Source organism: Bufo gargarizans, chromosome 7 (genome assembly GCF_014858855.1).
Source record: "Bufo gargarizans isolate SCDJY-AF-19 chromosome 7, ASM1485885v1, whole genome shotgun sequence".
Lineage (NCBI taxonomy): Eukaryota > Metazoa > Chordata > Amphibia > Anura > Bufonidae > Bufo > Bufo gargarizans.
In genome coordinates, this window is record NC_058086.1 from 70,309,625 (window position 1) to 70,322,908 (window position 13,284).

General features: G+C 39.1%; 1 protein-coding gene across 1 annotated transcript in view; it reads left to right on the forward strand.

Moving 5' to 3' along the window:
* SLC6A11 (solute carrier family 6 member 11) overlaps nucleotides 1–13,284 on the forward strand; it is a 244,648-nt gene that overhangs the window by 68,213 nt on the left and 163,151 nt on the right. Inside the window, exons 2-3 of the mRNA XM_044301059.1 lie at nucleotides 2,667–2,801; nucleotides 5,538–5,678. Coding sequence (XP_044156994.1) covers nucleotides 2,667–2,801; nucleotides 5,538–5,678 — 276 coding nt within the window. The remainder of the gene's footprint in view (nucleotides 1–2,666; nucleotides 2,802–5,537; nucleotides 5,679–13,284) is intronic.

The following is a 13,284-nucleotide window of genomic DNA, read 5'->3' on the forward strand; positions in this document are numbered from 1 at the left end:
CCCCATTTTAGAAACTACACCCCTCAAGGTATTAAAAACTGATTTTACAAATGTTGTTCACCCTTTAGGTGTTCCATAAGAATTAATTGGAAAATGGTGAAGAAATTTCAGAATTTCACTTTTTTGGCAGATTTTCTATTTTAATCTTTATTTTTTCGCTAATAAAGCAAAGGTTAACAGACACACAAAACTCAATATTTATTGCTCTGATTCTGTAGTTTACAAAAACACCCCATATGTGGTCGTAAACTTCTGTACGGCCACATGGCAGGGCGCAGAAGAAAAGGAATGCCATACGGTTTTTGGAAGGCAGATTTTGATGGACTGTTTTTTGACACCATGTCCCATTTGAATCCACTCTGATGCACCTCTAGAGTAGAAACTCCAAAAAAGTGACCTAATTTTAGAAACTGCACCCCTTAAGTTATTCAAAACTGATTTTACAAACTTTGTTAAGCCTTTAGGTGTTCACAAGAATTAATTGAAAATGGAGATGAAATTTCATCTTAAATAAGCAGCAAGGAACACAGGAGCTATGATTAAAACACAAGATGTAACACTTACATGACACAGGATAGTAAGTAGCAGGGGTGTTAGGAGGCGACCAACCCCTACGCGCGTTTCACCTTTGCTTTTTCTTTTTTTGGCAGATTTTCTATTTTAATAATTTTTTTCCGCTAACAAAGCAAGGATTAACAGCCAAACTAAACTCAATATTTATTGCCCTGATTCTGTAGTTTACAAACACACCCCATATGTGGTCGTAAACTGCTGTACGGGCACACGGCAGGGCGCAGAAGGAAAGGAACGTCATATGGTTTTTGAAGGGCAGATTTCACTAGGATAATTTTAACTTGGCATGTCACATTTGAAGACCCCCTGATGCCCTAGTGTATAAACTACAAAAAAGTGACCTCATTTTGGAAATTACGGGATAAGGTGGAAGTTTTATTGGTACTATTTTAGGGTACAGATGAACATAGGGTAACAAAAAAATTGCTGTTTTGGCACTGTTTTTATGTTTTATTATTTACAACGTTCATATGACAGGTTAGATCATGAGCTATTTTTATAGATCAGGTTGTAATGGACGCGACAATACCAAATATGACAACTTTTTGGGGTTTGTTTCAGTTTTACATAATAAAGCATTTTTGAAAAAAATGATTTTTTTAGTGTCTCAATATTCTGAAAGCCATAGTTTTTTTGTAGGGGCTCATTTTTTTAGTATGATATTACAGTTTGGTTCAATTTTAGGGGGCATATGACTTTTTGATCGCTTGCTATCACACTTTTTTTTATGTAAGGTGACAAAATGGCTTTTTTGACACTGTTTTTATTTTAATTTTTTTATGGTGTTCATCTGAGGAGTTAAATCATGTGATATTTTTATAGAAAAGGTTGTTACGGACATGGTGATACCTAATATGTATACTTTTTTTTTATTTATACAAGGTTTATACACTAATATCATTTTTGAAACAATAATAAAAATCATGTTTTAGTGTCACCATAGTCTGAGAGCCATAGTATTAAATTTTTTGGGCAATTCTCTTAGGTAGGGTATCATTTTTGCGAAATGAGAGGACGGTTTGATTGGTACAATTTTGGGGTGCATATGACTTTTTGATCGCTTGCAATTACACTTTTTGTGATGTAAGGTGACAAAAATTGGCTTTTTTATACACCTTTTTTATTTATTTTTTACTGTGTTCACCTGAGGGGTTAGGTCATGTGGTATTTTTATAGAGCAGGTTGTTATGGACGCAGAAATACCTAATGTTTTAGTGTCTCCATAGTCAGAGCCATAGTTTTCTTTATTTTTTGGGCGATTGTCCTATGTAGGGGCTTATTTTTTGCAGGAGTGTGGGTTTTTTCTTTATTTTGTTTCAATTGTTTATTATAAAATCAGGGGAAAGGGACGTTTGTTTTTTAATTCACAACACTTTCTTTACTTAAAAAAAATAAACTTTCTTTCTGTTCCACTCTGGGGGTCTGATTCCCTCTGCAATGCATTGCAATACATCTGTATTGTATTGAATTGCCTGTTAGTGTATGACACTGACAGGTTGCCTAGGAGACCCAAAGAAGGCAGGTCCCGATGCCGTGCAAGGCATTGAGCAGCCTCTGCATGGCATCAGGCTGCCTTCTGACACATCGAGTCCCCGCCACAGCAGCGCGGGGACTCGATGCGCTGCTTCACCTGCCGGAAACAACTTCTATGTCGCTGTCAGCGCGGACCGCGGCATAAAAGGGGTTAATGCACCGGCATCGCTGTAAACAGTCGGCGGATACAGCAGGGGCACGGCTATCAGGGACTGCCGGACCCCTGCAGTGATCGGGCGCGCACCGCTCCGGTGCCCACCCGACCAGCCCGGCGTGCATGTACGGCTGAATGCATTCTTACAATGCATCCTCTGCCGTACATGCACAGCGTTTTGCGCATTTTCAAAACTGGAGTAACTTTTGTAAAAACGTTGCAAATTTTTGAAACAAATAAGTCCAAGAAGTTGGGATAAAACCATTTGTGACTTTTAAAAGCCTATATTCTGAAGTCCAGGGCGTGATAAATCCTTCAAAGATTTGAAATGCTTTTTAATTTGTTTATAAATCTATATTTAATAATATTTTTATGTTTAATTCTCATATCGACTCTTGTATTTCAGGAGCATTCCTCATTCCTTATGTGATATTCTTTATATTCTGTGGTATACCGGTGTTCTTCTTAGAGACTGCGCTCGGGCAGTTTACCAGTGAAGGGGGGATAACATGCTGGAGAAAAGTTTGTCCATTGTTTGAAGGTACAGTATGACTTTCCTTTCAATATTTTACCAGGACAGTAACTTCTACATACATTGCACATATTGCAAATGATGCCTAAACATTTTCAAGATTTCTGCTAGCTATCAATGAAAAATCCTTTTATACATTTAGTAACTGAAAACCTGTACAAATTTAGTTTTCCTTTACACAATTTTAGCATATTACAGTATAATACTGTAGACAAGTGACTGGTCATTTACACATTTAGGCACCTACAAATAATGTTATACAATTTTATGGGGGTCGAAGAAATGAATGCCATAATTCACACGTTGAGTATGTAATGCCCCCACAATTTCCTTCTCCACAGTCTAAAGAGAGATACTGTATAGCTACATACTTCTATGAATTTAGAAGTAGGAATAAATGAATGAAAGGTGTCTGGGTCACTTCACCTGCCTCACAATGAGATCACAATACTAGACCTGAGGGAAGGTGAAGACAACAGGGAAGCTGCTTAGCATGTTAGTCCTCCACTGAATGCAGGAAAATGTTGACCAGAAGCAGAAACAGCAGGGGATGCTACCAGGAGAAAAAACAGCAAAAAACCTACCTAACAATATTATTTATTGCATGTGTAGTTCAATACTACTTTATATGAAATTCCCCATTCATTGCATAGTAACACTTTTGATGGGATAACCCCTTTAAGAGAATCAGTGCTTCTGCCTCTATAATGATAGTGTCACGGTAGGGAACAGTGAGTCCTGTACTCCTGCCTAGCTGTGCCTCTACCTACTTGCAAAATATGCCCTAACCAGCGGCCTGCAACTGGATGGCAGTTCCTTCCTCTATAAGTGCTGAGCCCAAATCATGGAGGGAACACAGGGAAACAAAATAATGGATGACTGGTAACAGAATGGCACAGTGGACAAAGATAGAACCAGAAAAGGTACCAAACCAAAGTCAATACCAGGAGAGTCAAAACCAAATCAGAATCAGAACTAGAAACACAAAACAAAGATAGATAGAGGTCAAAACCAGGAGATCACTTCAAATCCAAGGGGTCAAACACAAGTCAGAGTCAGGGTGCAAACCAGGGTAAAGAACAAAATGCTAGTGTGGCAATTCAAAGGATGAAACCAATCACGGGCAACCTGTGGCCAGCAGGCTGCCTGTTTAAATAAGCAGCACTTCCTGGTCATGAGACCCATCCAGCGTCACATGACTGATGACATCAATGCACCTCTGATTGGCTAATGCTTTCTGAACTAGGAAATCCTAGTTGTCTTGACAACTGAATGCCGGCAGCACTGCCTGCTAAGGAGCGTGTCATCTGCAGAATATGACAGATGTTACAATCAATGTGGTCACAAAAAGACCTTCAAAGCATAAAAGTGAGGCCCCATTTACTCGTCCGCAATTTCGTTCTGCATTTTGCGGAACGCAATTGCGGACCCATCCATTTCTATGTGCGGCCCGGCTCCGGAAATGCAGACCAGCACTTCCGGGTCCGCATTTCTGTTCCCGAAAAAAATAGAACATATCCTATTCTTGTCCGCAATTGTCGTGTAGACCTAGCCTTAGTGGCAATGCTTCATGGAAAAATAATATGCAAAGATGTATCTCCCAGAGAAAGAGAATCGTCTTGCTAGTGCCACTTTCTCTGGAAATAACTCCCTATGAGTCAATGTTCAATTTTTTAAGAAATGTTGGAATTTGAGGGGAAATTTGAGGGAAAATAGCCAAGCCAAATATCCATCCACAAACAGCTTTTGTTGGATAATTGCCACTCATCAGTCACCCAGCCAACCAGAATCCTATTCCGTAATGATGAAAGGAAAACAGCCAAAAATAGCTGTCTTTTCATACTATACAACTTGAAAAATGCCTGAAAAAATGTAATGTGTATGTTTTTTCCTGTACATGTCACAATGTTTTTGTGGCTTTTTTATTTTTTCAGGCTATTAGTTTTCCTAGTCTATGATGTCATGAAGTCTATGGGAAAATGCCAGAAAAATGCTAAGCCCAGTGCATGGTACGATTTAGGCTAGGTCTACATGGTGACATTTGTCGCGCAACATTTTGTCGCACCAATGTGGCGTGACAAATTTTATAATGATAGTCTATGGTGTCGCACTGCGACATGCTGTGACTGCGACGCGACAGTCGCAAAAGATCTATTCAAAATGGATTTTTCTGCGACTGTCGCGTCGCAGCATGTTGCAGTGCGACACCATAGACCAGTGATGGCTAACCTCCGGCACTCCAGCTGTGGTGAAACTACGACTCCCAGCATGCTCTATTCATTTCTATGGAGTTCTGAGAACAGCCAAGCAAGTGTGCATGTTGGAAGTCGTAGTTTTACTACAGCTGGAGTGCCGGAGGTTAGCCGTCACAGCCATAGACTATGGTTATAAAAATTGTCACGTGACATTAGTGCGACAAAATGTTGCAAATGTTGCAGTGTAGTTGTGCCCTATCTGTCGTGCGACTTATTCACTGCTAAAGCCGCAATACAAAACTAAAAATGCAGCATTTTTGCAAAAATGATGCAATTTTGTCAGTATTGTGACACCAGCCCTAAAGTGTTCCGAGAAAAAAAAAATGCTGCAAAACCCTCTAGACTGCTAAAAAATGTTTAATATATTTTTCTGGCAAAATAAGTAAAAGGCAAAAAAATGTGTGAAAAAAACTTGAAAGAAAATGTTTAATGCATGTGTTCTATGGTGTGCGTCTTTTTCTTAAACCATTACCTTGTATTTTCTTTCCAGGTATCGGTTATGCAACCCAGGTGATTGAAGCACATTTAAATATCTATTACATCATTATATTAGCCTGGGCGATTTTCTATTTATTTAATTGCTTTTCTGCTGAGCTGCCCTGGGCCACATGTGGACATAAATGGAATACAGGTAAAACAATTATTTTACATTTTACATAAATATTACATCTAGTATCCAAGACATTAACAGAATAAGGTTTAAGAAATTCTACTTTATAATGGTATATTTTCACAGTTTTGATTGTATTTGTTGCTTTTAGTTTTTGATATGTTTAATGTGTTAGCATTAGGTAAAATTTGATTGCAAAGCTTTTTTGTAGCAGGATTTTACATTTCTTGAAGCCTGATTAAAGGGAACAATTCATTTAAACCTCCGCTCTCTCTATTCTTAGGAGTCATGTGGGCTATGCTATTTACTGATTTACAGCTGTATACTTTGGCCTGTATTACACCAACAGATTGTCTGACAGATTTTCTAACCAATCATTGGTCAGATGACTGATTACACACACATCTTTTGTTATACACACCAACCATTGGTCCACTCCAGATTGGAGAGAAACTTGTCAGATAATATATTTTAGGACTCATGCACACGAACATATTTTCTTTCCGCTTCCGTGCCGTATTTGGAACCATTCACTTCAATAGGGCTGTAGAAAATACAGAAGTTAGCCCATGTGCATTCCATTTCCGTTTGTCTGCATGGCCATTCCGTAAAAAAGTAGTGCATGTCCTATTATTGTCCGCAAATCACTGTCCGAGGCCCCATTCAAGTCAATGGGTCCGCAAAAATTACGGAACACACACGGAATACATCCGTATGTCATCCGTATTTCATTAGTGTTTTGCGGATACATACTGTAGAAATTCTATGCCCAGCCCATATTGCTCATGTGTTTGGTGATTAATAAGTTACTGTTTCTGTATACGATCCGCAAAAAACGGATCAAATATGGAAACCATACTGATATATTTTGTGCAATAACGGAAGAGTACTTAAATCAAAGAAAAAAAAACTCATATACGGAACAACGGATCAGTGAAAAACGGACTGCAAAACAACGGTCGTGTGCATGAGCCATTAGGCTGCATTCACACATACGTGGATTTTTACAAACCACGGTTCGTGAAAACCCGTCCTGCCGAGTGGACAAGTGCACGGCATCATTGGTTGCTATGACGCCGTGCCCTTCGCGCCTCCTCCGCTGAATGGTAAGGACCAGGGTCTGTGAAAATCCATGTGTTAATCACTGATCAGATTGAGCATAGGGTTAAATAAATAAATGACAAGTTAGGACTCATGCACATGACCGTTGTTTGTTTCTGCATCCGTTCCGCCGATTTGAGCGTTTCAGATGCGGACCCATTCATTTCTATGGAGGCGTTGAAAATGCGGATAGTGCACCGTTTGCCATCCGCGTCCATGATCCGCGGTTCCAGTCCGTCCAAAAAATATAACCTGTCCTATTCTTGTCCGCGGAAAACGGTTTGCAGACCCATTCAAGTCAATGGGACCGCTAAAAAACGCGGAGGCACACAAGATTGTCGTCCGCGTCCGTTTTATTCCTATCATTTGCATGGCAAACCAGTTTTAGACTTTTTTTTACCTTCCTTTATGTCTGGTGGTCCTCCAAAAATAAAGGAAGACACACAGAAACAAAAATGGAAACAGATCACGGAACAGAACGGAACACAACAACGGTCGTGTGCATGAAACCTTATACTGAATATTTTCCCAAAAAACAATATACTGTATTGATCTGCTCAGCTCTTACTGCTCTATAACACCTCGCTTGCGGATTAGGCCTCATGCACACGACAGTTTATTTTCACGGTCCGCAAAAACGGGGTCCGTAGGTCCGTCATCCGTGACCGTTTTTTCGTCCGTGGGTCTTCCTTGTTTTTTGGAGGATCCACGGACATGAAAAATTAAAAATAAATCTAAGTCAAGTTTGCAATTGAAATGATAGGAAAAAACGGACACGGATCACGGACACGGATCACGGACACGGATGACAATCTTGTGTGCATCCGTGATTTTTCACGGACCCATTGACTTGAATGGGTCCGTCAACCGTTGGCCGTGAAAAAAATAGGACAGGTCAATGGGTCCGTGAAAAAAAACGGAAAACGGCACAACGGCCACGGATGCACACAACGGTCGTGTGCATGAGGCCTAAGACTGCATTTTGCTGGTGGCAGGTTCTCTTTAAGAGAATGATAAGACAGTATACCAGAATAAATAGGCTTCTGGCATAATACAAGGTAAATAATATGTTATTGAGTGCTGAAAATCAAAGAAAATAGTTTTTTTGTATTATTTACTAATGCAAAGTTTAGAAATTTAGGGATAAACAAATTATTTTTCTTGAGTATATATTGATGTGTGTGCAAAAAGGGATGATAAGGTTGCAAAATGTTGTTTTTGATTGTGAGCTGTTTTTAATGTTTTAGTCTAGATTTAAATTATAATTAGTGTTGAGCGTAAATTAGCTGCAAAGCCGAATTTCCTCATGCTTCGTGTTAGCGAATCAATTTTCCCTGCATGGTGGTAAAAAATTTGCCTGCAACTGTCCGGCCGCAGCCATCTTGATTGAAGATCTTGCACAAAATTCCATGGGCGGTGTCATATGACGTCACCACGCTTCAATCAAGCCCGTTGCGAGCAAATGGATGAGGTGAGTATGATTTAAAAAATTTTTTTTTTTAATTCACTCTGTTATTACTGTCAGATGCCACAATCAGCTATGAACACGGCATCTGAGGGGTGCAATGACGGGGAAAGAAATGCGCTTCGTGACAAAGTAATTCATCACAAAGCAAAATTTTTTGTAAGATTCGGCAAAGTAACTGAATCAAATTTTTAAATACTTAGCTAATCTCTAATTATAATATGTCTCTAGATGTTTATGTCAACCATTCTCAATACCAGGGAAAATGCCCAAAAAAGTGGTTACATGTTTGGACATACAGAAGATGTATCCTTCCTCACCTTTCCTCTTGGCTTGAAATATCCTGAGATGAGTGCTCCAAGTTTTGTAAAAAATAAAAACTGGGAAAGAGTTCTTTTTTTTCCTTTTTTTCAAATGCGGTTTTCTTGTTCGCCTCTGAGGCCAAGAGTAAAGGTAAAGAGGGACACATTTCTTTCTTTGTCCAAAATATTTTAGTATATATTTTTTCTCAACAGTACTCATCATAGTGGACTTATTAGCGCAAGCATATGCAAAGATGTATGCACATTGGTGGCTGTAAGGAACTGTAAGCATAGAGGTGGATAATTTTGGGTCATACACTCTCTAGGGCAGGCATGGTCAACCCGCGGCCCTCCAGCTGTTGTAAAACTGCAACTCCCACCAGGCCCTGCTGTAGGCTGATAGCTGTAGACTGTCCGGGCATGATGGGAGTTGTAGTTTTGCAACAGCTGGAGAGCCTCAGGTTGGCCATCCCTGCTCTAGGGCCTCTAGAGCCTCCTTGATACATGAAAAAAAGCTGAGAAAATAGTAAAAACCGTACAAAATAAAAAAAAGTCACCAAATATGCTTGTGAAATAATATTCTGTAAAATGTTTAAAACTCATGTTTTACTTACGGTATTTAAAAACTGAAATAAAAAATGAAATATGTGTAGGAGACCTTATAGTGCAGACGGAGATAAAGAACATCATGATTTGATTCCTGCCAAGCTGCTTTTTCTGTACTATCAACACAGTGCCAATGTGCTGAACAGCTTTGTCACTTGAGACAATTTGTGTGCTAAGGATAGTCTTGCAAGCAGCCAAAGGTCATTAGTTAAAGGGGTTGTCTGATAATTAAAAATCTCTGACAAAACCTACAATAGTCTAACATAAAAATAAAAATAAATCATCCTATACAACCTTTTGGGCTGTGATCAACAGATGGAACATCCAGGCCGAACTGGATGGACAAATGTCTTTTTTCGACAAATGTCTTTTGTCTTTTTTCGGCCTTATGTACTATGTTACTATGTTACTATGTTACTATGTTACATGCAAGAAGCACCGCATAGTACCAGTCTTGTAGCGGAAGGCAGAGCATGAATCTTACACAAAGTTTAAAATTGATTCCTATGGGTTGTTGCAATCCTGAAACATATTGAAACATATTTTTTGTGATCCAATATCCCCTTAAAAACGCCTTTAGGAATTAATTACAGATACTAACAGACGATAAACGTTTGGGTACTGTATGATGAGATTTTTTGGACATTGGAGGGCAGCATTCTTGTGCACTGTGATGCGTTAGTGCAGTAATTCATATTAAAGGGGTTTTCTGGGAGTTTGATAATGATGATAGATCCTCAGGATCAGTGTAGGTCAGACTCCCAGCACTCCTGCCAATCAATTATTTTAAGAGGCAGCACCACAGCTTCTTTCTAGGCCAGTGACATCACATTTATCTGTCACATGGTCTAAGGGCAGGAAATGGGCCTGTGCTGAAATATAAAACACAGCACCCATACAACGTACAGTGCTGTAGTTTGTAAGCTGTGAGGAGGCAGCGGCCCTCCGGTGAATGCTGCAGGCTATTTCAAACAGCTGATTGGCTGAGTTACCGGCGTTTGGACCCCTACCGATCAGATACTGATGACCTATCCTGATGATAGACCTTTAAATTTTGTTTTTATGTCAGCCATGAGTCATAGCACTATATCGAATATATTTGTTTTTTTGAATATTTGTAATATTCTAAAACAAGAATATATAGCAATACAGCGAATATTCGAAAAAACTAATGTAGAGCAATTTAGCTAATATTGTGCTATAATCTTTTTTTTTATAGTTGTAATTTGAACTTCAGATGAGAAAAAAATTACAACTATTAAACAAAGAAGATTATAGCACTATATTAGCTAAATTGCTCTATATTACATAGTACATATGTAGTACATAAGGCCGAAAAAAGACATTTGTCCATCCAGTTCGGCCTGTCATCCTGCAAGTTGATCCAGAGGAAGGCAAAAAACCCCTGTGAGGTAGAAGCCAATTTTCCTCACTTTAGGGGAATAAAAATTCCTTCCCGACTCCAATCAGGCAATCAGAATAAATCCCTGGATCAACGATATCTCTCTAGTAGCTATAGCCTGTAATATTATTACGCTCCAGAAATACATCCAGGCCCCTTTTGAATTCCTTTATTGTACTCACCATCACCACCTCCTCAGGCCCACAAGCAAGAAGCAGGGAGGAATCATGTTTTTACTCGGCAATTGAAAAGTTTGTGATAAAAATTTGCATTATGAAAATTCGCATTACGAAAATTTGCAATAAAAAAATCTTGAATATTCGAAATTATGAATATATAATAATATCACTATATTCTAAGTATATATTTGCGATAAAAATTAGCAATTTGAATATTTGTGATTAACACTATCAGCTATCTGTGTCTGTGATGGCAAGCATAATATATTGACAAACACCTAAAAACAATAGTAATTCCCCTTTTGCAAAATTAAATGCCTCTGATCTTCGAACTCTAAAAGATACTAAAATAAAATGTTTTTGATTTGAGCTGAATATATTCTTTATTTCTGTCTTAAATAGACTGCTGGAAATAATTTTTAAAAGTCAAGCTTATGTTATCATGCATATTCATTTTTATTTGATATCAATAAATTAACTAATTATTTAATGCTTTATTTTATGTATTTTAAAACCTTTGTTGCTAAAGCTCTAATTATAAGCAGAGCCCTTGTAGCACGGTGGATTTTTTCTGGAGTAGGGTTCCCACCCCTTTTCGCTAATAAATTCAAAGACTCCAGTCAAGTTTTATGCGAAGTGCAATTTTTGTTTTATTCAGCAAGCAATGAAATGTTGCTACGGCAAAGTAAATGGTGACGTTTCGGCACATCCGTGCCTTCATCAGACCAGTGCCGCTTGTGGTGCAGATGATCGCAGGTGCAGACGTAGATGTGGACGCAGTAACAGGGAAACGTGCGGATATACCGCTGAAGTGAGGAGGCGCCTCCTCACTTCAGCGGTATATCCGCACGTTTCCCTGTTACTGCGTCCACATCTACGTCTGCACCTGCGATCATCTGCACCACAAGCGGCACTGGTCTGATGAAGGCACGGATGTGCCGAAACGTCACCATTTACTTTGCCGTAGCAACATTTCATTGCTTGCTGAATAAAACAAAAATTGCACTTCGCATAAAACTTGACTGGAGTCTTTGAATTTATAAAGCTCTAATTAGAGATAAGCAAATTTCAGGTCATGAAATTTGTTCACGCTTCGTTTACTGGTAAAAGGTGAATTGCGTTATGGATTCCGTTACCACGGGCCATGACGCAATTCTATGACGAAATGCATAACGGAATGCCTTTAGAGGCATTCCGTTATTCATTCTGTCATAATAGAAGTCTGTGGGCTGCAAAACGGATCTGTCCGGTTTCCGTTATGCAGGAGAGGACTCCCCTGCAGAGCGGAAATGGAACAGATCAGTTTTGCAGCCTATAGACTTCTATTATGATGGAATGAATAACGGAATGCCTCTAAAGGCATTTTGTTATGCATTCCGTCATAGAATTGCGTTATGGTCCGTGGTAACGGAATCCATAACGCAATTCACCTTTTTACCAGTAAACAAAGCGTGAACAAATTTCTAAATATGAAATTCGCTCATCTCTTAATCATAAGAAACCAATGACTCCTTTGTGTTATATCAGTGTTCCTGTTTCACAGTATTTCCTGCTTTGTGGTAAGAAGTAGAGCAATTGAAGATGTCTCCGCTTTTCTTTTTTGATTTCTTTGCCTTGTGGCCTTCCAGTTTAATCACAGCTTTCTAAAGAAAGTCAGAATAACCTTCAGAACTATTTATATTTGTTATAGTTCAAGGAGTAGAAAATGTCACATTTGCCGCACAGACAAGATAAAAATGACCTAGTTACTACTTGTAGAAAATTTTGAGTAGTATATATTCTTTATACACAGAACTTATTTTAACATTATTAAAAATGAAAACCCACAGCGCTTTCCACTGCAGCGATCATTGTGCTTATGGTCCAGTGCCTGTAGACTTTCCTTTCAAATGATGGCACATTCCAGGAAGCACTCACTCATATATTTGGGATTTCACAATAAATATTGAATTTTTGGGTAAAATATGTAGGTTGAAGTTTCATTCTACCAAGTTTATTTAAGGAGGTTATTCAGAAGGAGAAGTTAGGATGTGCAATTTTACCCCAAAACAGTCCCAGTCTTGTCCATGGGCTTTAGAACCAAAAAAAGCCTCACTATAAGGCCCCTTTCACACGGGCGAGTATTCCGCGCGGATGCGATGCGTGAGTTGAACGCATTGCACCCGCACTGAATACCGACCCATTCATTTCATTTCTATGGGGCTGTTCACATGAGCGGTGATTTTCATGCATCACTTGTGCGTTGCATGAAAATTGCAGCATGCTCTATATTCTGCGTTTTTCACGCAACGCAGGCCCCATAGAAGTGAATGGGGTTGCGTGAAAATCGAAAGCATCCGCAAGCAAGTGCGGATGCGGTGCGATTTTCATGCACAGTTGCTAGGAAACATGATTATAAGGGAAAATAATAGCATTCTGAATACAGAATGCATAGTACAATAGCGCTGGAGGGGGTTAAAAAAATTATATAATAATTTAACTCACCTTAGTCCACTTGATCGCGCAGCCGGCATCTCCTTCTGTCTACTTTGCTGAACAGGACCTGTGGTGACATCACTCCGGTCATACACAT